Source organism: Molossus molossus, unplaced genomic scaffold (assembly GCF_014108415.1).
Source record: "Molossus molossus isolate mMolMol1 unplaced genomic scaffold, mMolMol1.p scaffold_m16_p_21, whole genome shotgun sequence".
In the NCBI taxonomy this organism is placed as follows: domain Eukaryota; kingdom Metazoa; phylum Chordata; class Mammalia; order Chiroptera; family Molossidae; genus Molossus; species Molossus molossus.
Window position 1 is genome coordinate 37,057,941 of NW_023425357.1, and position 25,199 is coordinate 37,083,139.

The 25,199-nt window shown below is 51.4% G+C and overlaps 3 protein-coding genes across 4 annotated transcripts in view; 2 read left to right on the forward strand and 1 right to left on the reverse strand.

Annotated features, from left to right (window-relative positions):
- Positions 1-1,564: 1,564 nt before the first annotated feature.
- On the forward strand, positions 1,565-4,357 carry PSMB10 (proteasome 20S subunit beta 10). Of its 2 annotated transcripts, none has more exons than XM_036274505.1 (8): positions 1,565-1,765; positions 2,011-2,098; positions 2,189-2,286; positions 2,380-2,520; positions 2,767-2,882; positions 2,992-3,050; positions 3,660-3,832; positions 3,957-4,357. In XM_036274505.1, exons 1-8 carry the CDS (start codon positions 1,710-1,712, stop codon positions 4,066-4,068), a joined length of 843 nt encoding a protein of 280 aa, XP_036130398.1. In that variant the 5' UTR covers positions 1,565-1,709; the 3' UTR covers positions 4,069-4,357. The 2 variants fall into 2 exon arrangements, with proteins under 2 accessions (XP_036130398.1, XP_036130399.1); XM_036274506.1 differs by having other exon boundaries at positions 3,681-3,832; positions 3,957-4,121.
- Positions 4,358-6,624: 2,267 nt separating this feature from the next.
- Positions 6,625-8,943, forward strand: CTRL (chymotrypsin like). The gene is made up of 7 exons (XM_036274342.1): positions 6,625-6,785; positions 7,619-7,722; positions 7,815-7,894; positions 8,010-8,091; positions 8,251-8,431; positions 8,518-8,651; positions 8,740-8,943. Exons 1-7 carry the CDS (start codon positions 6,734-6,736, stop codon positions 8,899-8,901), a joined length of 795 nt encoding a protein of 264 aa, XP_036130235.1. The 5' UTR covers positions 6,625-6,733; the 3' UTR covers positions 8,902-8,943.
- Positions 8,944-9,123: 180 nt separating this feature from the next.
- PSKH1 (protein serine kinase H1) overlaps positions 9,124-25,199 on the reverse strand; it is a 29,131-nt gene continuing 13,055 nt past the window's right edge. The window contains exon 2 of the mRNA XM_036274341.1: positions 9,124-11,408. Within this exon, the coding sequence (XP_036130234.1) occupies positions 11,091-11,408 (318 nt within the window). The 3' untranslated portion in view covers positions 9,124-11,090. The remainder of the gene's footprint in view (positions 11,409-25,199) is intronic.

Below are 25,199 nucleotides of genomic sequence, written 5' to 3' on the forward strand. Positions count from 1 at the left end.
ATTCAGATAAATTCACTAATGAAAGTTTAATTATTAATGGAAATATGTAGGCTAAAATAAAAGTTTAAATATAGATATATTGTTTAATCCTTATCAGAGGATATTTTTCTACTTATCTTCAGATAGAGTGAGAGGGAAGAAGAGAGAGAAACATTGATGTGAGAGAGACACATCGATTGGTTGCCTCCCACATGACCCCAACCAGGACTGGGGACTGAACCACAATTCTTTGGTCTGTGAGCTGACTCTCTTAACTACTGAACCAAACCGGCCAGGGCTAAATATATATTTTCAATTGATTTTTAGAGAGGAAGGGAGAGGGAGAGATAGATAAAACATCAATGAGTGAAGCATAGATTGGCTGCCTCCTGCACGTTCCCTACTGGGGATCAAGCTTGCAACCTGGGCATTAGCCCTGACTGGGAATCAAACCAGTGACCTCTTGGTGCATGGGTCAGTGCTCAACCACTGAGCACACCAGCCAGGCTGAAATAAAAGTTTTGAGAGCACAAGGTGCTGAGTACTGTAGGTCAGGAAAGGCTTCCCAGAAGAGGTGGTGCCTCTGCTGAGATCAGAGAGATGAGAAAGGTAACATGGGCCATTGTAAAGACTTGGGTTTGAGCCTAAGAGTAGTGTGCAGCTGCTGAAGGGTTTAACCAGGGAAAGACTACCAGATGTCCTCTCTGCAGGGTAGAGCTGTAGGAGAAAGTAAGTATGGGGAAGCCAGGGAGGCCAGTGCAGTAGCCAGGAGAGAGGATGCTAGCTGAGACTAAGGCAGTAGTTAGGTGAGAGATGGGGATAGATAAAGGGTCATTTGGGAGGCAAAATAAGGTTTGGCCATGGGTAGAGCCCATTATGCCTCCAGACTACTATACGGACAGCCACCAGGACCCTCTAGAGAAAGGAAAGACAGCGCCTAAAGATAGGAAAGAAGAAAGGACCAGCAGTTCACTGTCACCAAATAAAGAATTGAGCCTCCATGTTGAGGTTTCCGGGTAGGAAGCAAAGGAACAAAAGACAAGCAGGAGCCTGGCCAGTGTGTCTCAGTGAATTAAGTATTGTCCCATGGACTGAGAGGTCCTGGTTCAATTCCCAGGCAGGGTACATGCCTGGATTGCAGGCTCAATCCCCGGTGGGGGGCGTGCAGGAGGCAGTTGATTGATGTTTCTTTCTCACATTGATGTTTTTATCTCTCTCCCTTCTTCTAAAAAAGAAATCAATAAAAACATATTTTTTTAAAAAAGAAAAAGACAAGGCAGGAGTTGGGTGAAGGAGGGTGACAAAGGACAAAAGGCCATGCCTGATGCTGTTGGGAGCCCTGCAATAATGCAGAAACCTGGCAAAAGGTCCAACAGCTTCAGCGTGTTAAGACTTGAGGTTAGAGTTTGGATCAGAGGCAGAACTAAGGGTTTAAATTGGAAGAGGGTTGGAGGAGCTGCACAATGGCCAGAAGGGAGGGATTTGTCTAGCCTGGAGAGCCAAACAAGGTACATCACCCCCTTCCCAAATGCTTAGGACCAGAGCTGAAAGTGAAACAGGAGATGCAAAACAGGCCAGCGTCCTCTGAGTTAAGGTGAAAGCGAAAGCGGGAAGCGTCAGACTTGGAGCCCTGCAGAGAACAGGCTTCCGCTTGCTTTTCTCACTCCTTGCTGGTCCCACTCGTCTAACCATTGACCCCCTAATCCCTGGACTTCCCTGACCTTCCCAAGATGCTGCAAACAGAGCTAGAGCCCCAAGTGGGCTTCTCCTTCGAGAACTGCCAGAGGTGAGATGGGGGATAGTTGGTTCCAAACTGCCTAAGTCCCCTGTAATGTCTTCCGGGAGTGGGAGCCTCAAGGGCCTTTATTCCTGGTAGCGAAGGGCGGGGTTGGGGGGCGGGATAGCATGTGGTGGGCGACGACTGGGGTTCCTAGGCTTACTCCGGGAGGTGAAGGAAACCCGGAAGGAGTTGGGGGATGTGATGGGGGTCCCAGAAGAACTGAAACACGGGCCACTCCCTCCCGTTTCCAGAAATGCATCCTTGGAACGTGCCCTCCCGTGGCTCCGGGTCCCTAATGCACGCAAGACCGGGACCACCATCGCGGGCCTTGTGTTCCGAGTGAGCATGGGGTTGGGACCTGGGAAGCTTAGAGAGGCGGCCGGGGATCCGGCAGGCACTGAGCCAGCACCCCCTTTCCCCGCTCCCCAGGACGGGGTCATCCTGGGCGCGGATACGCGGGCCACTAACGATTCGGTCGTGGCGGATAAGAACTGCGAGAAGATCCACTTCATCGCTCCCAAAATCTAGTGAGAATCCCAGCTTCGTTCTCCCAACCCCCCTTCCTGTCTCGTTCTGGTACATCCTAGCCCCGCCTACACCAACCCTCCCTTCATCCTCAGCTGCTGTGGGGCTGGAGTAGCCGCTGACGCAGAGATGACCACGCGTATGGCGGCGTCCAACATGGAGCTACACGCGCTTTCCACGGGCCGCGAGCCCCGCGTGGCCACGGTCACCCGCGTTCTGCGCCAGACGCTCTTCCGGTGCTAAAGCGGGGTTTAGACGACATCGGGGAGGGGCCTTTGTGGCGCGGGCGGGCCTGAGAGGTGGGGGGGGGGGGGAGGAGCTGAGAGGTCCCAGGACACGAGAAGAGGCCAGCACAATGAGGAAGGAACAAAGTCCGGAGGCGCGGGCCACAGGAAGGGGCGGGGCTCGAATCCAGAAGCAGTGGTATTGAGAGTGGGGTCTGAGTCTGGGTGTGCGAATAACCACGCTCACTCCGTGCTAAGGTACCAGGGCCACGTTGGTGCATCACTGGTCGTGGGAGGCGTAGACGTGACAGGACCTCAGCTCTACAGTGTGCACCCCCATGGCTCCTACAGCCGTCTGCCTTTTGCGGCCCTGGGTGAGCACTTCTGCCGGGTCCCCAGGAACCCCGCCTCTGCGACCCTGGTCTCATGTTTGCCCTGCGTTGGTGGGCTTCAACTTACCTTAGATGCTCCTTCTGCCTGCAGGCTCCGGCCAGGATGCGGCCCTGGCAGTGCTGGAGGACCGGTTCCAGCCGAACATGACGGTGAGCAACACCTGACCCTCCACTATGTGGTCATCGGTGGGAAGTGCACCCGGGAGCTGAGGGAGTGCAGAGGGACACAGGCCTACTCTGGAGATTGGGGAAGACTTCTCAGAGGAGGCTACAGCTGAGTGGTGACTGAGGGGCCCAGTGGAGTGAGTGTAGAGGAGTGCTATTTTCCAACAGACCACTGTCAGTGTCAAAGCTCAGAGAGGACCGTTTTGAGCTGAGGGAAGAAACCACAGGTGGAGTCTGGAGTCTGGATTTTGTTTGGGGTGGGATGGAAGTGGATGGCCTTTGTTGTTTCCGAGGCGCCTAAGACCCAGAATGAGAAAAGCAGTGGATTGGGGGCCCAGACCACATTGGTTGGGTGGATGGGCCACTGGAATCACAAGTGAAAGTGACTCAGAGCAGTTTGTAAAGATGGGGGCAGTGGGCAGTGGGAAGAACAGGGAGGTCTCTGGAAAGAGGGAGGCAGACACCAGGGAAGGAGAGTTTGGGTGGAGATGGGGGTACAGGGGGAGAAAGAAGTTTGGGTGTGAGCAAATGGGTTTCAAGATGAACAAAGTTCTCAGACTGTAGCCTGAGGGTGATACCTGAAGGGCCCATCAGATCTCACACACACTGCCACAGTTGGAGGCCGCACAGGAGCTGCTGGTGGAAGCCATCACTGCAGGAATCCTGGGTGACCTAGGCTCTGGGGGCAATGTTGATGCATGTGTGATCACGAGGACCGGCGCCAAGATGCTGCGAACACTGAGCTCACCCACAAAGCCCAAAGAGAGGTAGGAGCAATGGAGATGGGGGTTAGCATGGGGTGGATGGGCTGTAGCAGGGAGAGTTGGGAGCTGCTAAAAGACAGGTCACATGATGGGCCCATATTGAGAGGCCATTTCTCCTCCATCACAGGCCTGGCCAGTACCTCTTCGCTCCTGGGACCACAGCTGTCCTGTCCCAGACAGTTATGCCACTGCCCCTGGAGCTGGTAGAGGAAACCGTGCAGACCATGGAGGTGGAGTGAAGTAGGCTGAGGCTTAGAACTTGGAACAATGGGGAATAAATGCAGAAAATACAAACACCAGAACAAATGGCTATGTTGTTCTTGGGTAGAGGGTGCAAGCAGCTAGCAAGGCTCTGTGGCTAAGGTATCCCTGTAAGGGCCACTCCCTGCTATGGCTCCAGTGTCTGGTCTAAGAGGTGCCCTTCACCCATCACCATAGGCATCTACTCCCTCTAGAATCACAACCTCGGCAAGCATTGAAGGCTCAAGGTGGAAAGCCCCCTTCTGACCCCTACCACTCGTACACCTTGTTTTTGTCTTCTAGTCTATTAAGGACTGTTATAAAACCCAAAAGGCGCAGGTACTGCCCCCACTTAGAGCCTTTGCCTGGCTCATCAGTAGCCCAGGACAAAGACCACATCTCTTAGTCAAGTTTCCTTCCCCACTGGATGCCACTGAGGGCTAAAGTGCTAATAGAGGAGCTGTTCCCTGATTCCAAGGGCAAGTTCTTACAGAGCACTCCTCACCCCTGTTTTAGCTGTGAAACCTCTCCAATAACCAGGCACACCTGAGGTGCTAACATGAAGCTGGGTTGTGAGTAGAGAGATTGACTCCCAAGTTTTCTGGGCTGACGGGTTACAGTACTCTTGTGGGGACAGAACACAACACACATTTATCTAACAAATCTTTGCTGAGCACCCACTGAGTGCCAGGCCCAGGTGCTAGGTGCTGGTAGTAGCATCCTGCCCTCAGAATGTCTGAGCTCCACTGGAGTTTTGCAACTGCCCAACCTCTGGGGAGAGTCTACTCTAGGCTGGACATCTTTGGGCCCCTGATATTGCCCCCCCCCCATTTTATTATGAATATTTTAAAACATAAAAGTTGAATAATTGTACACTAACACCTATATACCTACCACAGACTTTTTTTTTTTTTTTTTTTTATCCTCACCCGAGGATATTTTTCCATTTTTTGTACAGATAGAATGGGAGGGAGAGAGAGGAAGGGAGAGAGAGTGAGAAACATCGACGTGAAGGGACACATCGAGTGGCTCCCACCCGCACGACCAACCAGGGCCGGGGACAAACTGCAACCGAAGTACGTGCCCTTAGCGGGAACCGAACCCGGGTCTCTCCAGACGGCAGGCTGACGCTCTAACCGCTGAGCCAAACTGGCCAGGGCAACCACAGACTTTATAATTAGTATTTTGTTATATCTGCTTTACCACATATCTATTCATCCCTCTATTCAACCATTAACTCATTTTTTTAACTGACGTTCTTTTTTTTTTTTATCCTCACCCGAGGACATTTTTCCATTTTTTGTGCAGATAGAGCAGGAGGGAGAGAGAGGAAGAGAGAGAGAGAGAAGCATCAATGTGAAGGGACACATCGAGTGGCTGCCACCCGCATGACCAACCAGGGCCGGAGACAAACTGCAACCGAGGTACGTGCCCTTAGCGGAAACCGAACCCGGGTCTCTCTGTACTGCAGGCCGACGCTCCAACCGCTGAGCCAAACCGGCCAGGGCGACATGTTCTTGAATTAGTCGAAACTCTCACAGCCCTAGAAGGAGACCAGCCAACTTACCCATTGCAACTTTGCACACAGAGGCCTCTTCTCTCCCTTGATTCAAGCTGGACAACAAACAGGCTGTAGACACCAAGGGTTTGCCCACACGATCCCCAAGGCATGGAGGTTGTCAGAGATTCAATAACTGTCACACTTTTGCCAGCATCCTCTATACAGGGTTGGGCAGTCACCAAGGATGCACACCTTGCCCTCCTGAGCATCAGTCCCTTCCCAGGCATCATTTCATCATTAAGAGTGGTCTTCAAGTCTGGTTGTTGTGGCTCAGTGTTTGAGCATCGACACATGCACCAAGAGGTCACTGGTGCGATTCCTGATCAGGGCACATGCCCAGGTTGTGGGCCAAATCCCCAGGGGGAACATGCAGGAGGCGGCCAATCGATGTCCTCTCTCATCGATGTTTCTATCTCCCTCTCCCTCTCGCTTTAAAATCAATAAAGAAAACAAAAATTTTAAAACACATTTATTAAAAAGAAAAAGAGTGTGGTCTTCAAAGCCAGACAGATGAAGGTTTGGGTCCAACCACACCATGTGCTTGTGGGAGAGTCACCATCTGTATGAGCAAATTGGACTCCTGTTCTAAAATGAGGAATCATTAAAATACCTGTTATGATTCACAGCCTCCTAGAACCCCTGTCCTGGCCACAGGACCCTGGCCCTCCACAGCAGAGATGATATAGTTGGACTTCCTCCACCAGTCAGGAACACCGCTTGGTGCTGAGCAGGGTTCTTTGAGTCTGGTGCTCCTGATAGGCCTGGGAGACTTCCCTGATCCTGGCCAACAAGTGGTCACCATAGACTGAATTTAACCATAAGTCCTTAGGACCCAGTGCTCAGTATTTGGGATGTGAAGTGGTTCAGGTAGTCAATCAGAGGCCAGGTTTTAGGGGGTGGAGGAAGTGAGAAACTCACACCTGGACTCTCTGATAAGTCCAGGCTTGGATTGAGGGACCTTGGCCTAGACAGACCCTGTTCCAAACAGAGCGTGGGACAGGGCTGTGCCCATACAGCTGGCCTGGCCTCATGCCTGGGACTTTAGCCCAAGGACAGGGAGACCCATAAAGCCAGGCCCAGTTCTTAGCCTCACACCTGCCACAATGATGCTGCTCAGCCTGACCCTTACCCTGATCCTGCTCGGCTCCTCCTGGGGTGAGTAGGCCTGGAGCAGCCCTTGCTTCCAGCAGCAGCTCAAGGCTTTCTGTCCAGGGGCTCAGGGAGAGAGCCAGGCTGGCTGGAAGGGAAGCAGGTGGACAGAGTAGGTAAAGGAAAAAGGATGTGTCAAGGCTGCGAGGAAGCAAGAGGTGGACAGGAGCCTGAGCCAAGCCCAGAAGCCAGGGAAGGTTTAGGAAGGTGAGAAGTGAAGGTTGGACATGTAGTTTAGGAAGAGCCCTCTGGCTGCATGAAGGGGCATAGATGGGATAGAGAGGCCAGAAGATTATCCCAGGGGTCGGGAAGATAAGTGGCCTGGGCTAGAGGGCAGGGATGGAGTTGGGTAACAGCAGGGAATAGGTTGAAGAGAGATGGGAGAGTGGACAGCATTTGGGGGCTGGCTGGGTAGGAAATGACTAAAAATGTACAGGGCCTCAGAAGGAGCTCAGGGTGCCCTGGCCAGTTTGGCTCAGCACTTGGAGCACCGGCCTGCAGTCTGGAGAGACCCGGGTTCGGTTCCTGCTAAGGGCACATACCTCGGTTGCAGTTTGTCCCCCGCCCTGATTGGGTCGTGCGGGTGGCAACCACTCAATGTGTCCCTTTCATGTTGATGTTTCTCTCTCTCTCCCTCCCACTCTATCTGAACAAAAAATGGAAAAATGTCCTCGGGTGAGGATAAAAAAGAAAGAAGGAGCTCAGGGTTGAGAAGGGGTAGTGATGAGCCCTCTCAATTTGGACTGCTCTGGGGTACAGAGCTGGGGGCATCTGGGACGAGGAAGGGGTTGAGGTGGTTTGGGGTATGGAAAACAGGTCCTCACCAATCTAATGGCCAGGCTGCGGCATTCCTGCCATCAAACCGACAATAAGTTTCAGCCAGAGAATTGTCAACGGGGAGAACGCAGTGCCAGGCTCCTGGCCCTGGCAGGTGTCCCTACAGGTACATGCACCCTGGGGGTGGGGCAGGGTTCCAGGTGCTTCATGTCTAGGCCGAACCTGAGTTCCCCTCCCACCTCTGACCCCTGATCCCAGGACAGGAGCGGCTTCCACTTCTGTGGTGGTTCACTCATCAGCCAGTCCTGGGTGGTCACTGCTGCCCACTGCAATGTCATGTGAGTGCTTCCGCTCCACTTGCCCTACCCCAACCCCTCTCCCCACTTCCTTCCTCTAGATGCCCCTCTTGTTGCTCTGCCCTCCCTCAGGTGCCTAATCCCACTCTTACTGCAGCCCTGGTCGTCACTTTGTCATCCTGGGCGAATATGACCGATCATCCAGCACTGAGCCTTTGCAAGTTCTGTCCATCTCACAGGTGAGTGCCTGGGCTGCAGACATGGAAAGGAAGAGGGGGTAATACAGGTGGGTGGGCTCTAGGGATGAGGAATTCAGGGCATGCCCTGGCCTAGCCCCTTCAGTACCTATCAACTGTGGGGGCCTACCCCATCCTACATGGCCCTTCCTGGCTCCACAGGCCATCACACATCCATACTGGAACCCCACCACCTTCAACAATGACCTGACACTACTGAAACTCGCCTCTCCAGCCAAGTACTCGCCACGTGTCTCACCAGTTTGCCTGGCTTCCCCAAATGAGGTATTGCCTACAGGCCTCACATGTGTCACCACTGGCTGGGGCCGTCTCAGTGGCACAGGTAGGAACTTGGGCCAATGATCTGGGTGGGAGAACTAGGGTGGGGACAGATCATCTGGGGCCTAACCACCCCCTCCTGGCACACAGGCAATGTGACCCCAGCACGCCTGCAGCAGGTGGCCCTGCCTCTGGTCACTGTGAGACAGTGCCAGCAGTATTGGGGCTCACGTATCACTGACTCCATGATCTGTGCAGGTGGCTCAGGGGCCTCCTCATGTCAGGTGAGCACCAGCACCCTGTCTCTTCCTCTGCACTGTCTTCTGGCACCCCCTCCACCCTCCATGCTGACTTCTCCCTTCTTCCCTTCAGGGTGACTCTGGAGGTCCTCTTGTCTGTCAGAAAGGGAACACATGGGTGCTTACAGGCATTGTCTCCTGGGGCACCAGCAACTGCAATGTGCGGGCACCGGCCATGTACACTCGGGTGAGCAAGTTCAGCACTTGGATCAACCAGGTCACAGCCCACAGCTGAACCTACCCACAGGCCCCTCCCCTCTTAATCCAATAAACACCCCATTCTGTCCTCTTGTGTCATCTCATCTGTCCTCCTGGCATAGAGGAGTGTATCCCCATATGCACTTTGTCTTATACCATGGCAGGTGTTGAGGAGTCAGGATCTCCCTAGAGTAGCCATGCCCAGGCTAGGCCCCCCAACCCTCCTCCTCATGGGTGATCCCTTGGTCCACAACAAGGAGCCTGGAATGGGCAGCCTTCCCTGAGGAGGGCAGCCTGTTTATTGAGTACAGAGGATACATTTACAAACTGAGTACACAAAATAAATAACTGCACATTCTCCACCCATGGACCATGACATGAAGGCCCAGGTGGGCTTTCAAAGGCCCAAGTCACCAAACTCCCTCTGTCCTACCTTCAGGACCAGGCCTATCCTGGGCAAGAGAGGAAATAATTCCCCAGGGCTTCAGGCCCCCGGAGGCACTTGGGAAAGTTGGGGGAGTTCTGAGGCCATGGAGCTTGGGCTCTCTACTGCCTTGTGCCAGGGAAACTGGGGACAGAAGGAGGGGGTATATAAGGCACAATTGACTTGGTCCAGAGTGGTCTCTTTGGCTTGGTTTCCCATATGCAAAAAGAGGACGGCCTAGCCCAAGGTTACCACTGGGAGGAACTGAGTGAGGGCTAAACCCTCCCTATTGGCAGGGGCCCTGCAGTCTAGCTAAAGCTAAAGCTGGGCCCTGGCTCCTTCCCACCTACTGAAAGCAGCTGTGGAGGGAAGGGACTTGGGTTCCATCCAGTTTGTGGTGGGGGAAGGCACCATGACTGACACGAGGATGGTCTGGCTCAGGCCTGTGGGAAAGCAGCCACCTAATTCCACTCACCTCCTGTAGGGACACCCTCCAGCCTGAGATTCAGTGGGGCCCAGACTGGAAGGGTAATGCTGTGAAAGGAAGCGGGGACAGACTGAACTGGGCAAGGCCAGCTGTGAGAAGGGTTCAGACACTCAGGGTTCAGAGGCAGATCACACAGTTTGGCTAAGTTCCAGGGGGAACGGCTGCAGAAGATCGGCAGAAGGAGAGAGTAGAGCAGCCCAGAGACTCTCCCTCGATGCAACAGCTCCTTCCCACTTCCTCTTGGAGGATGAAGGGTGAGAGCTCTAGTCATTTCTAGGCTGCCTATACTCATGCTGGACACTAGATGGTGCCTTCATGCAGCTGCAGAGGAGAAACAGCAGAGCCTGAAGGGAAAGGGCAATGGGAAGTACCAAGGGTAGAACCAGGGCTGGCACTAGAATCCTGATGAGGCTCTCCCTGGAAAGTCCCTGCCCTCTGCCTTGGCCCAGGTGCCTCCATCCCCCAGGTAGCAGCAGTGGGACTCCCTTTAATGCCCCACAGTTGGGAAGGAGGCACCTGGAGAATAGAATAGGCATCCAAAGAGGAGAGGAAGGTGATGGTAGACTGCAAAGGAGGCACTGAGAGCAGTGGGCTGGTGGGGGGCAAGAACTCTCTCACAGTCAGAGAGAGGTTGGAGTCTGGAACAAGCCCGTTACCAACAGGGCCACACAGTCCAGAAGGATCAAGCTTCATGCCGTGGCCCTACCACCAGAGATCCTGGCAAGCCCTGGGGCCACGAGTAGTCCTTGGAGTCTCCATGAAGGAAAACAGATCTTGGCTGAGAGGTGGGGGCTGTTTAGACTTAGCCAGGGGCTGAAAATCCAGCCAAAGCACAAGCTTTGTGCCTACCGGGGTCTCTCACTGGAGCATAATCATGAGGATCAGGATGCCATGGAATGTTGGGGGCCAGGCAGAAAGGTTTGGTGGAGAAAAGGGGGATTCCAGAATTAAATGTCCCAAAGAATCCTGGAACCACAGGATACCCTCTACCCTTTGGTCTGGGAAAAAGCCAAGGACAAGGGGTGAAAAGAGACTGAAGGCCAGGTCCTACCTTTTCCCCAACTGTATCAATCAATTACCCACCAAAAGGAACATCAGTGCCAGGCCAGGCTCCCAGTTCAGGGGGCTCCCTCCATTCTGTCACAGTAGGCCCAGGGTGAGGATGGGGACTGCTGAAGGCACAGAGGAGAGGCTGGGGCAATTCACCTACTCCTGACCATACAGGCCTATCTCCAGAGAGGGCATTGGGCCCAGATGGCAGAGCAGTGTGTGACCAGGCTGGAACCATGCCATATCTCTACCACTGCCAGGCAGCTCAGCCATTGTACTGCTGCTGGTAGCGCAGGTTGAGCTCCCGCAGCTCCCGCTCCCTCACACGGCGTGACTTGTTGGAGCGTGTAGAGCGGCTGGAGCGTGTAGACTGGGCAGATTTGGTGCTCTGGCAGCGCGAGGAAGCACGTTTGAGGAGGTTCTGGGAAATGGAGCGGTGCAGATTCTTCATGGATGAAGAGGCTGCCATGCTCACCACCCACGGGTGCCTCAGGGCCTGCAGCGCAGTCATACGGGCGCCAGGGTCCACTGTCAGCAGGCGGTCAATGAAGTCCTTGGCCAGGTTGGATACGCTGGGCCAGGGCTAGAGGTCAAGGACAAGCATTAGAACGAGAGCACTCAACACTGCCTTCCCTATGCCAACAATGCCACCACCACAGCACTCAGATCTGTCCAGTGTATGCACTCTCCCCCTAGAAGAACTGCCTGGCTCCTCCCATGTAGAACATTCTGGGCCTCCCTTCCCCAAGAAGAAGGAACTAAAACTCTCCCCAAGGAGCATTCTAAGGTTCCCTGAACTCAAAGCCTGGCTCAGGGAGGTGGCCCCTGTCAAGACCCTACCAGGACCACTATAACTTAGGGGGATTTAAAGAGAATGACTCAAACCTTCCTCCATATCCTAAGCCAGACTTTATTTAGTTTTCAATAAGTTTAAATTCTTGAGGGGTACAGCATTACACAGATTCTGTGTCCAACGCCCTTAGTAGGAAGGTTGCTTTGGAATTTTGCATTAGCCATGCCACTATTTCCATGAGCATGAGTTACCTTTCCCCAGATTACTCTGGTTTTGTTTAGTTTGCCACCAAGAGTCAATGTGTTGTTCTTTGCCTTGTATACACAAGCATATCTCTTGCCTAAATAGAATTTAGTTTTATCTCAAGTATAAAGAGCTGCGTGTTCCCTCTTGTTCCGAAAACCCTGCTTATAGCCAGCAAAAATGGCCCTGGACCACAGCCTTCCACACATATTTGTCATTTTAGAAGTTCTGTTCCCAGGAGGCCTCAACAAGCTCCAAAAGCCACACTTAAGCTCTAATCCCTAGATGCCCATACCAGACCACTTAAAGGTGAACTTCCTAGTCCTTAAAGACAGGGTCCACCCTCCCTCCAAATGACAAAGTGGTGGTGGGCAACCACAACAGGCCCTGCACCAGCATCAGCCCCTCAGCCATGGGGAAAAAAGGAAACAATCCAAGGCAACTAGACGTCTCCATCTGCTGAGAGGAGAGGGGGTTCCTGTGGGCCAGGCAGGAACCAGATGCTTCTCAGGGGCACTCTACAGTCTACATGACCTCTCTACACCACACAGGGGCTCCTGGCAGTGGTCTGCACCATCCTCATTTTAGTACATTCTGTTTCCAGGAAGGAACAGCATAAAGTCTGCTCTGCCACATGGACCCTTGGCTGTCGAATCTCAGCCACACACCAGATAGCTGTCCATCTAAGGGGCTCAGCTTGTACAACTTGTCTTCACCTGGCTGAATCCTTGTTTTCAGGGTAAGGGCACTTGCTCAGAGGGAGCTCTTTAGTCCTCAATGTTAAGCAATTATTCCAGCGATTTAAAATTTATTGTTCCCATTAGACCAGGCTGAGCTGGATGAGCCCCAGTGCCTGGTACTGGTCATATAGGAGGTACTCAGTAGATACAGGGTCAGTGAGTAAACAACCCATGAATGGCACCTGATGGGTGTCCTCTCCTGGAGCTGCTTCTAGGCCATGAGGCTCCATCAGATAGGGCCCAGACACCTTGGACTCTTAAGCCCCTCTGCTGGAGGAGGATAGACACAGCACTACTCCAAGTCCCAGCATCTCCGGGGACAGTCTGGCATGGGCTCTGATGCTTCCCAAAGGCCTAGAACCTTTGCTGAGCCTGTGGCAGATGACCATCACCCTCCTTCCTGCCAGGTGAGATCTGCCTGTTCCACCGCACAGTGCCCTTCACCTTGGAGAACCCCTGAACACACTCTCTAAGGGGCACAGGAAAATCTGAGAGCCCACATTTAGGGCAGCTGCATGCCCATTCAGCAGACACAATTAAACAGTTACTATTGCTGTCCCCAGTTGGGTTCCCTTGAATTCTAACTCCTCCCCCATGCCCTTCCCCACTACTATACAGGATGCAGCAGGGAGAACACTAATCCAGAGTCCTGAAGAAGGGGCAGGGCTACTTGCAATTGCTATCCTTATTTGCCATTTGGAAGGAAAATCTCAATTTCTACTGAGCTGAACTGGAAGAAAGTAAGAGAGAGACCATATTTATAAATAGCCACCTAACAAGGCCCTCCTCAGGAGTTTCCTGGAGAGATAGATACTGGCCCTCAGAAGGAGGGTGAGTAGTCAGGGCCTCAGGAACATGCAGCCCAGGGAGGCCCATAAATACTTTGCTGTCTGAGAGTAGTGAAGGAGTGCAGGAAACAATGGCCCTCCCACACAGGCAGCCTGGTCCACATTTTCCTACAGGCCTCCAATACCAAGTCCAACATGCAGGGTAACTGGACTGCACAGTTGTTGCCACAGTAACTTTTCGCTCATACTTCAAGAAAGCTCCATGGCTTGTTGCTGCCACCTGACCACAAGGAGCCAATGTGAAGGGCCAGCCGATCCAAACCACAGATACTCACTGCAGCCCCTGTCATTCATTTAAGAAATGGAAAGAAGGCACGATGGGTCCACTGATGGACACAGCAAATCTAGAGTTGAATAAGTTGGGTCATGGCAATACCAGTGCTGCCCTGACATTTTTTCCAGCAAAGACAGAAGAGGGGCAACTCCTCTGCAGATGAGAGAATAAATAATTGAAAGATGGCCCTGGCCAGTTTGGCTCAGCAGTTAGAGCGTCAGCCCTGGAGAGTCCTGGGTTCGGTTCTCACTAAGGGCACATACCTCGGTTGCAATTTGTCCCTGGCCCCGGTTGGGGTTGTGTGTGTGGCAACCACTCAATGTGTCTCTCTTACATTGATGTTTCTCTTCTCTCTTCCCCCTCTCTCCTTCCCACTCTATCTGAAGATGAATGCAAAGATAAAAAAAAAATAGTTGAAAGCTGGACTCACAAGCCAAGGACTTGAAGAACATGGATGGATTGGAGGCTTCTTCACGTTATAGCCACACCCAGTCAAACCAAGGCCCCCTGCAGTTCCAATGCAATCTTAGGCATCTCACCAGACCCACCCTGTGTGCTTAAGCACATCAATCTTCAGAGTGGCACAGACACACACCAGACATGGACCCCTGCTGCTTGTCGAGTGGCCAGCCTGTTAGTGCCAAAGTGAGTCAGATTGATCAGCCCCTCCTACTCCCCCAAACATTCGCCTCTCCAATTACTTGTTTACATGAGGCTGTGTGCAGAATGCCAATGGACTCATTTGTCTGAGGGCCAGCCCAGCCCTCTCTGGCAGGACCCAGCTTTCCCCATTATAAAAAAAAAAAATTTGCCCTGGCCAGTTTGGTCCAGCAGTTAGAGCGTTGTTGGCCTGTGGTCCTGAGAGACCCGGGTTCGGTTCCTGCTAAGGGCGCGTGCCTCGGTTGCAGTTTGTCCTCGGCCCTGGTCAGTTGTGTGGGTGGCAGCCACTCAATGTGTTCCTTTCACGTCGATGTTTCTCTCTCTCTCTCTCTGTTCCTCTCTCTCCCTCCCACTCTACCTGAACAAAAGATGGAAAAATGTCCTCAGGTGAGGATAAAAAAAAAATAGCCCTGGCCAGTTTGGCTCAGCAGTTAGAGCGTCGGCCTGCGGTCCGGAGAGACCCGGGTTCGGTTCCCGCTAAGGGCGCGTACCCCGGTTGCAGTTTGTCCCTGGCCCTGGTTGGTTCTCACTCTCTCTCCCTTCCTCTCTCTCCCTCCCACTCTATCTGTACAAAAAATGGAAAAATATCCTCGGGTGAGGATAAAAAAAATAATAATAATAAATAAATAAATAATAAAATAAAATAATTTTTTTTCTTTATTGATTTTTAGAGAGAAAGGAAGGGAGAGGGAGAGACAGAAATATCGATGAAAGATAACACTGATTGGCCGCCTTCCACATGCCCCTCACTGGGGATTTGGTCCACAACCTGTGCATGTGCCCTGACAAGGAATCAACTAACGACCTCCTGGTGCATGAGTGACGTTCAACCACTGAGCCACACTGGCTGGGCAGCTTTCCCCAGTTTTGAAGAACTGTGAGCAGCTGGGCCAGGTGGATCCACTGAGCCAATATGTTTCAAGCTGTGCTGACCTGAGAACCAGGCTGCGTCAATGGCACCCAGCCTAACCCTCACACACTGAAGAACTTGCAAAAGGAACACAGGAAGGTGGTCCTCACCCAGCCTGCTGACAGTGGGGCAGGGTTCAGGTTAACTCCTAGAATAGGGGCCCCTGGGAGCCCTGCTAAAGTTTCCAACTGGGCTCAGAAAGGAAAATTAAAGCTTTCCACACTCTATGGCTGTGCTTCTGGCCCTAAGTCCAATTCAGCACCTCCTAAGAAAGTGTTTAACATGTACAGACCAACCCACCTCCTTCCTCAACATGCCTGGGCCTCTGGAAACACATGAGTATGTCTGTCAGCCTATAGCTGACTGGCCAGTAAGTATTCTGGGCATAAGAAAAAGAAAATGATTAAACAGTCACGCCCTCAGGTTTCCCCAGTCAAACTATTGGCTCTAAGTAAAGAACCGAACTCTTACTTCAGTATACTTGGGCCCAGATCAGGAATAAACACGGCCCACAGGTGGCTGTCAGAAGGGACAGGCCCTATGTACCACCCGCTCAGGGGCTTCCACCCATTTCTGAGCTGACATGGAACATGGGGCATGGAAGAAAATGTTAAAATGTCAGTATGAAAAAATAATAATAATAATAATAAATAAAATATCAGTCTGCCTTGCCTCCAGATACTCAGGTCTCCCTCTGCTGTGGAATCAGAGGACACCTGTAATACCCAGAATGACAGCCTATACCCTCCTTTCCACAAGTCTCTCAAGAGCTGTGTGGGTAGGGGTGGGCTCTGTCCTGAGGACAGAGAGAGGCTGTGGGAGGAGGGGCATCACCTCTACCCTGGCTCTGACCATCAAGCTGGCTGACTTTCTCCTTAGTCCACAGCCTCGAGAGTCCTTGTTCCCTTGCAGTTAGGGTAGCTACTGCTGATATAGTCACAGCAGAGAAGCTAATAGGGGCTAGAGGAGGGACCCCTCTCCCCCATGGGCACTTCCTTACCAACTTCACTCTCCTCATCCCCCTGTTCCTGCTGGAGTCCAACTCTCCTTACAGAGGGAGGTACCAAATCACAAAGGATTTTCTACTCCAGCTCAACTTCCCAGCCCCTTTAACTTGTTCTACCTTTAATGTCACAAAGGCCTGGCAAGAACATGAACCAAGCCACTACCAGTGGTCTCACCTGGAGCTCAAGGGCAAAAGGAATAAAAGATGGACCCAGCTCTCTGGCCTTGGCTGCAGAGAGAGAAGGAAACTGCTTCTTTCCAGCAGCAAACCCAGCTCACAGAGCTTGTCCTAGACACCCTCTGGCAGGCAGGTCTGACCACTCTCAAGTGAGGGGTGAGAAAGATCTGGTGTCTCCTCCAGATGGCATTTGGGTTACAGACTAAAGTGTTAGGCTGCAAGCCCAGCAACCTGTGTTCTAGTTCTACCTTCTCTATGTGACCTTAGAGAAATCATCGCCTCCTCATTTTTAATATGAAGGAGCTAAATGAAATGAATTCTAAGTCTCTCCCAGTTTCTAAAGTCCTGGATTTTAAGAAGGTGGCTCCCCATCTTTTATCTTCACTTGGCTGTGTGTGAGGAAAAGAAGCATAGCAACTAACATTTAAGCCGATATGACTTCTTGACCTGTATGGGTTCTTTTCCAGCCAATGATGACTCTGGGGAAGGTTCCCTGGAGGAGAAGGCAGCCCCACCAAAGAGCTGCTAGGGGAAGGAAAGGAAGAAAGAAGACTTGTATGACTCAGTTCTTCCCTCAGCTTTGTCTCAAATGTATTTTGAGACCCAGCATTCCCACCCTCAAAAGCCTTCTTCCTGTACTTATGTGGGCCTAAATGAGAGCAGAAAAAAGGGCACAGAGAAAATTCTTGGCAATGAAGCTTGAGGTTTACTCAGAACAGAACTATTAGTATGACAAGAACAGCACAAACTGATGTTGCCCACAAGGAAAAGTGTTTAGGTACTCTGTAGCAATGGAACCAGCATCCCCTCCTCTGGTCAAGACACTCACCATCCTGGTACCTGGCCTTCTAGACCAGACAGAATCCACCACCCTGGGACCTGGCAGGGGGTGGGTAGGGCCTGGCAACAGAAAAGGGAAGGATGTTGGGGAAGAGAGCCTGAGGGGAGGAAAAAAAGGAAGATAAGAGAGTTTTAAAAAGAGGCAGAAGCCTTGGCCAGTTTGGCTCAGCAGTTAGAGCGTGGGCCTGCAGACTGGAGAGTCCTGGGTTCTGTTCCTGCTAGGGGCACATACCTCAGTTACGGTTTGTCCCCACCCTGGTTGGGGTCATGTGAGTGGCAACCACTCAATGTGTCTCTCTCACATCGATGTTTCTCTCTCTCTCTCCCTCCTCGCTATCTCAAGATAAATGCAAAAAAAAAGTCCTTGGGTGAGGATAAAATAAAAAATAAAAAGGCAGAAAATAAAGATAAAAATAAAATGAGAAAAAGCATGATAACTTCAAGGTTAGTAAAGCTGTGTTCTGAAACTTGAGAATAACAACAAAATGAAATCTTGTGCCTCTACTTGTCCCTGCCCAGAGTCCACAAAGTAAAGGACAGGGACAGGAGTGAGACAAGTATAACTCAAGAGTCAGTAAAGATGCTGTGTGCTCGATGTGGAATCAGGGGGATACTGGCAACCTATGCCAGCAGCTAAGCAATGTCTGCTTTTAAAAATGTCCTGGAGCCCTGGCCGGTTTGGCTCAGTGGTTAGAGCGTCGGCCTGTGGTCCGGAGAGACCCGGGTTCGGTTCCCGCTAAGGGCACGTACCTTGGTTGCAGTTTGTCCCCGGCCCTGGTTGGGTCGTGTGGGTGGCGACCACTCGATGTGTCGCTTTCACGTCGATGTTTCTCTCTCTCTCTCTCCCTCTCCCTCTATCTGAACAAAATATCGAAAAATGTCTTCGGGTGAGGATAAAAAATAAATAAAAATAAAAAAATGTCCTGGATGCCCTGGCCAGTTTGGCTCAGCAGTTGAGCGTCAGCCTGTGGACCAGAGAGTCCTGGGTTCAGTTCCCGCCAGGGGCTAAGCAATGTCTGCTTTTAAAAATGTCCTGGATGCCCTGGCCAGTTTGGCTCAGCGGTTGAGCGTCGGCCTGCGGTCCAGAGAGACCCGGGTTTAGTTCCCGCTAAGGGCATGTACCTAGGTTGCATTTTGTCCCCGGCCCTGGTTGGGTCGTGCAGGTGGCAACCACTGGATGTGTCCCTTTCACGTCGATGTTTCTCTCTCTCCCTTTCTCTCCCTCCTATTCTATCTGAATAAAAAATATGGGAAAATGTCCTCAGGCGAGGATTAAAAAACAACAACAACAATAAAAACAACAAAAAATAAAATAAAATGTCAGTCTGCCTCAGTCTGCCTTGCCTCCAGATATTCAGGTCTCCCTCTGCTGTGGGATCAGAGGACACCTGTCCCTGGAACTCTGGTATACTTGACTCAGCTCAGGGCAGGCACTTGGTCGACACTAGGTAGCAAGATGAGTGAAGAGATGAAAATACCAGCTTTCTGTCTAAACCAGCCAGTCCACACGGGAGTGGTGCTCAGGTCTAGGTACCACAATTGCACCAGGAGACAGACAAACCGAGTCAGGCAGGCATGCATGAGAAGAGTGACCTTGTGTGATGGGAGAACTGACTGAGGAAGGAGAGCCTGGAGGGGTATGGACAGTGGGGGCTGGTTGGACCAGTGACTTCCACTTCAATGGAGGCAGGAGGGGGATGAATATGGGAGGCCATCAGTAGATTTAAAAAGGTCAGAATGTGGGAAAGACAACAGCCCCAGCAGCTCCCAGAGGAACATGAGGGCCTAGAAGCGACAGGGCCTTTGAGCGGGCAGAGCTATCCAGGTGAGATAGACAATAAGAGCAAGAGAAGGAAGGGACAGTTAGTGCACTAGTAGCCACTCCAAACACAACCCACAATACATACCGTTTGTTGAAGAAGCCTTGGTGGGGGCTGGGGATAGGAAACAGCAGTAATGAAAAGCAGCTCTGACCCTGGGTTAATGAGATGCTACAGGTGGTCAAAGCAAGGCGTTTTAGTAGGAATGGCTAAATATGGCAATATGGAGAGATGGGCACCCATTTCTGCCATCACAGAAGTGAACTGCTCTCTGAGGAGTGTACAACCAGGGAAGCAGTGGCAGAGGGATGCCTAGAAGACAGGGCTCCAGGGAGATAAGTGGTGGCCCAGAGATGGCACGTAAGGAGGATGTTGCCCCTCTCCACTCAGAGCCTGTCTCCTAACCCCCACAAGGACGGGCTGCTCCTGCCTTCCTCCAAGAGGTCTCAAACCAAGAGGAAGTCTGCAACCACAGTGACCAATGAGGGCCACCGCCCACACCCAGTGACCAAACCATGCCACCTCCCAGTGACCAGCCAGAGATCTGGACTGAAGGCATTCGCTCCTGCAGTGAAGGAAGGAGACTTATCTGTTGAACATCTACTTGTACCAGGAGCTTTGGTGAGGTACAGATGGCCCTTGTTGAGGAATCCTTTCTGAACAGGTAAGGGGGCACTGCTCATCCTCTTGGGACCCTCGCATAGAGCCAGCCTCATCATCCAGCACTTAATACCCAGCAGCCACCAATAGGCAGGCAGAAAATAAGAACTTAGGGATGCCTCTGAGCAAAGAATTCTAAATCAATTTGTAATCTTCTGTGCTGTCAGCTATTCAGACAGACACAGGAAAGCCATCCTCTGATGCTGGAAGCAGGGGGCAGTGAGAGAAGAATGGGGAGCTGATGGTCCATCACAGCTCCCAAATACAATAGAAGTGGGAACACCAGGCAATTAAAGGCATCTGGCAGAATCCAAGCACGAGCCGGGAAACATTCCACCTGCTTCCCTGTATTCTGTTTGCTGCCCAAACACACATCCAGTCTCCAGCTTTTCCACCTCCACTGGCAGTACTCCTCATGGCTCTGGGGCAAGGTCCTATCCCCTCACCCAGGGGCTCCCTGTCAGAGCATGTGAACCAGGCTACACGACCAGCCCCCACAGTCACTGAACCCCTTTACCTGCAGAACACTGACACATACCACATCCTCTCCACTTCATTTTATCTACCCAGAGTAGAGTCACTTTAAGAAGTGAGGAAGAGCGCAGCCGGTGTGGCTCAGTGGTTGAGCATCAACCCATGCACCAAGAGGTCGCCAGTTTGATTCCTAGTCAGGACACATGCCCGGGTTGTGGGCCTGATCTGTAGTGGGGGGCGAGCAGGGGGCAGCCGAAGAACTAAGATGGGAATGTAAATGTCAACTCAGGCTCTGGGTACTCATCCTACTGCAGGGCTATCAAAACTACAAAAAAGTAGCCCTGGCCAGTTTGGCTCAGTGGTTAGAGCATCAGCCTGCAGTCCAGAGGGATCCGGGTTCAGTTCCCACTAAAGGCACGTATCTCGGTTGCAGTTTGTCCCCGGCCCTGGTTGGGTCGTGCAGGTGGCAACCACTCGATGTGTCCCTTTCACATTGATGTTTCTCTCTCTCTCCTTCTCTCTCCCTCCTACTCTATCTGAACAAAAAAATGGAAAAATGTCCTCGGGTGAGGATAAAAAAACAAACAAAAAAAAACTTTTGCCCAATCCCATCTGTTCCTGGTGTAGTCACTCGGGCTCATCTACAGCTCAGAAACTGCCCAAGCAGAGAGGGATGACAATTAAAGGTTGCTAACATGGGGAGGCAGCAAAGCTGCTGATGACATTACTCTGCCATCAATCCTCCAAGAGCCTCTTTATCTGTCCTGCCTCTAGGAATAGAATTCTTGACAAAAGCAATGACATTAGGCCAGCAACATCACATTTCATGCCAAGTGAAGCTAGAATCTACAAGTGGGACAGTAACAGTTCTCTAGTATCGTTATACAAATGACTCACTTTGTGTGTCACTCCTTTAGAAACAGCTGCTCCAGTCCTTCTGAGGCCTTCCATGACAGGAAGCTTGCTCTCTCAAGGTGGCTCTTTGTGTCTTCAAACTGCTCTCACAGTCACACAGGCCTTCTTCACATCTGGTCAATGTGTCTCCCATCACTTCCATTATGACTTTAGTTTGGCCCTCTCCACTCCAGTACCTCCAGTCACCCCTCTCAAAATCATCTGTCCCAGCCTTTTCCTTCCCAGCATTCCCTCCTCTTCCAAGATTCCTTTGTTTGCTTCTAAGTAGGTCTGGCCAGCAATCCCCTAAGCACATCACCAGCAGGCTCCCCACTTTTTCCTGGAGTCCAGCCTCCAGAAGAGAGCACTCCCAGCCACCATGGGCAGCCTAGTCTGCCTGCAAGCCAGTAACTTTTGGGTCCCTTCTGTGGGCATCACCAACAACCACTGGTACTTCCCTCAGAAGAAAGTATTGAGAGCATATGTACTGATACACACACTGTCCTCAAGGGCCTCAAAAGCCAGGGAGGAGAGAGATGTCCATAGACAACAGCCTGAGAAAGTGCAGAAAAAGACCAGCAACATGCAGAGGCAAGTAAGTGTCAAGGACAAAAGACTGAAGGGATGGGAAAGCCAAGACCTCTGAAGCCAAGATGGCCTGGATTTAAATCCCAGGCCTGACACTCTCTAATTGCGAGAGCATGGACAAGTTACTTAACCTCAGTAGCCTCAGTTTCTTCATCTGTAAAATGGGGGGATTAAACTGACTGTTGTAAATGCCCAGCTGGTTTGGCTCACTGGTTGAGCGTCGATCCATGCACCAAGAGGTCACTGGTTCGATTCCCGGTCAGGGCACAGGCCCAGGTTGTGGGTCCAATTCTCAGTGGGGGGCATGCATGCAGTGGCCAATCAATGTTCTCTCTCATCGATGTTTGTATCTCTCTCTCCCTTTCCCTTCCTCTCTCTCGAAAATCAATAAAGAAACAATATTAAATAAAAAAAAATAGCCCTGGCCAGCTTGGCTCAGCGGTTAGAGCGTCGGCCTGCGGTCCGGAGAAACCCGGGTTCGGTTCCCGCTAAGGGCATGTACCTTGGTTGCAGTTTGTCCCCGGCCCTGATTGGTTCGTGCGGGTGGTAGCCACTCGATGTGTCCCTTTTACGTCGATGTTTCTCTCTCTCTCTCCCTTCCTCTCTCTCCCTCCCACTCTATCTGTACAAAAATTGGAAAAATATCCTCGGGTGAGGAAAAAAAAATAAAAAATAAAAAAATAAAAGTTAAAAAAAAAAGGTAACGATATCTTAATGGCATTTTTTTAAAAAGCTGACTGTTGTAGAGATTAGAGATGTTGGATGTAGAACCCTCGACCCCATGCCTCGTACTCAGTGTCACTCTAAATACTGGAAGCCGCAGATCCATGCCCTGTGATTCCAGCTGAGCAGGAAGTAGACTTTCAGGACCCAGTCTTGTGGCTACAGTAGGAGCAGGAAGCCTGAGTTCATTCTGTACCCCATTCATTTGTCTTTCTCCACCCTCAGATAATCAATAGCCAGTTAGCAAGACTCTGCAAGTTCAATTAGATACATTGCCTGTTCAACAATTGCCAGAATCAGAAACTCTTGGGCAAACCTATAGACTTTTAAAGAGTTTTTCCTTTGTCAGCATCTCTTGGGAAACCTCCCTCCCATAGCTAAGCTTGCTACTCCCTCTGCCAGCCAGACCCTCAAAAGCCTGGCACCATACAGAGTTCCAGGGGCTAGATTTTCCAGAGCACAGCAAACCACGTAGGGCCTAGGCACAACACTGCCTCTGTGAGGTGGATTCTGGATCTTCTGACCCATAATGAAACCCAGCCCAGAGAGTGAGCAGGACAATGTCCTCTGTGACCACTCCATTGCAGCCTGGGCTTCCCAGTCAGTCCTTGTTTTGTTGAATGTATTTGGAGCAAAGAAGAAAACATGAGAAACTTTAGGGGAGAGCTGGAGAATGTTCCGGTTTCTCCTTTGCCTGTGGCCAACAAAGAGGTGGCCTGAAGAGAAAGTGCTCCCTCCCTTCCTCACACCACCCTGAGACACATGATCTGAATCCCCTAGAGAATGCCAACCCCCATCCCCATAGGAGGGAAGTCCTTGACTGACCCTACAACTATGTCTGGAAGCTGACAGGGAGGACGATGGAGCACAGGATCTCAAATGCTGAAGGCAAAGTGGCCGTAGGCTTTTGGGTGACTCCTGCAGTAAATGCTGCTCTGGGTTCACTGGCTGGGGCCAGAGAGGGCCCAGTCCAAAATCTCTGAGAAGAAAGGTAGACTGCAGAAGGGATCTGGTCCCAGAACTCCCTCCCCTCCATGAGGGTTATTCAAGAGGCGCAGACAGGTCCTCAGCAAGCCCAGGCCTGAGGGTAACACTGTGGAGAGTATGCTGTAGGAGGCACTTGGAGTGGGCCCTCTTTGCCTTGGCAGAATTCTGTCATCCTACAAAGCTCACCTTATCTCCTACATACAAAGCCATAAAACATATTCTTTTCTTCACAGTCTCCCTGAGCACATTATGCTCCAGCCTGTAGGACTGTTTCCTGAGGTCAGCCTCATTTCCTACCCAGTCAGTATCCTGCTTAAGAATGGACCAGCTCTGCCCTGGCCAGTTTGGCTCAGCGGTTAAGCGTTGGCCCGAGGACCAATGAGTCGCGGGTTCACTTCTGGCCAAGGGCACGTACCTTGGTTGCAGTTCGTCCCTGGCCCTGGTCAGGGTCATGTGGGAGGCAACCAGTCAATGTGTCCCTCTCATGTTGATGCCTTTTTTTTCCTCTCTTTCCCTTTCTCTCTCCCTCTTTCTCTCCCCCACTGTCTAAAGATAATTAGAAAAATATCCTCGGGTGAGGATTAAAAAAAAAGAATGGACCAGCTCTTACTTTTTATGAACCTTCCTTCACCTCCTAGCAGTGCTAAAACCTAATGGATTTTTTCAGGTATCAGTGGACCCAAAGATACAAACTGATAGCCGGCTGTTTGAATCTGGCCTGCAGATTAGCATTTGTTGGCACACAAGGTACTGCCACAAGCTTTGGCCTGCGGTCCAGAAAGACCCGGGTTCGGTTCCCACTAAGGGCATGTACCTTGGTTGCAATTTGTCCCCAGCCCTGGTTGTGTTGTGTGGGAGGCAGCCACTCAATGTGTTCCTTTTGCATCGATGTTTCTCTCTCTCTCTCCCTCTCCTTCCCACTCTATCTGAACAAAAAAAAAAAAAAAAAGGAAAAATGTCCTCAGGTGAGGATAAAAACAAAATTGGAATGTCTGGAAGTATGGGGTCCTCACTGCTATGGAGCAAAGCTAGGCAGAGATGAGCAGCAGCTGCTCCTTTAGAAAGGGCAAGGTCACTCTAGCTTGCCCCAGTCTCTGTGGAGCAGATACTGTGGAGGCCTTACCCTACATCCTATCAGCCCATTTGAGCTCATCTATAGCTGTGGTCCTCCTGTTTGTGCTAACAGCTTCTCACTGCCAGTGCCTTCAGCTCTCTGCTTCTTTGCTTGAGGACTTTCTCTGGCACTAGTTGGCATTCAGGATAGTCCAGAAGTGCTAGGGATTTAAAGCCCTCAAAGAAATATTTTTTTCTTTATTGATTTGAGAGAGAGGAAGGAAGAGGGAGAGAGAGATAGAAACACAGATGAGAAGAGCATCGGCCTGCGGTCTGGAGAGACCTGGGTTCGGTTCCGGCTAAGGGCATGTACCTCGGTTGCAGTTTGTCCCCGGCCCTGGTTGGTTCGTGTGGGTGGCGACCACTCGATGTGTCCCTTTCATGTTGATGTTTCTCTCTCTCCCTCCTTCCCACTCTATCTGAACAAAATATCATAAAATGTCCTCAGGTGAGGATAAAAAAAAAATTAGAAACACAGATGAGAGAAAACATCGATTGGTCACCTCTGGCATGTCCCCCCTCTGGGGATTGGGCCCACAACCTGGGCATGTGCAGTGACTGGGAATCAAACCAGTGACCTCCTGGTGCATGGGTCGACGCTTAACCACTAAGCTACACCAGCCG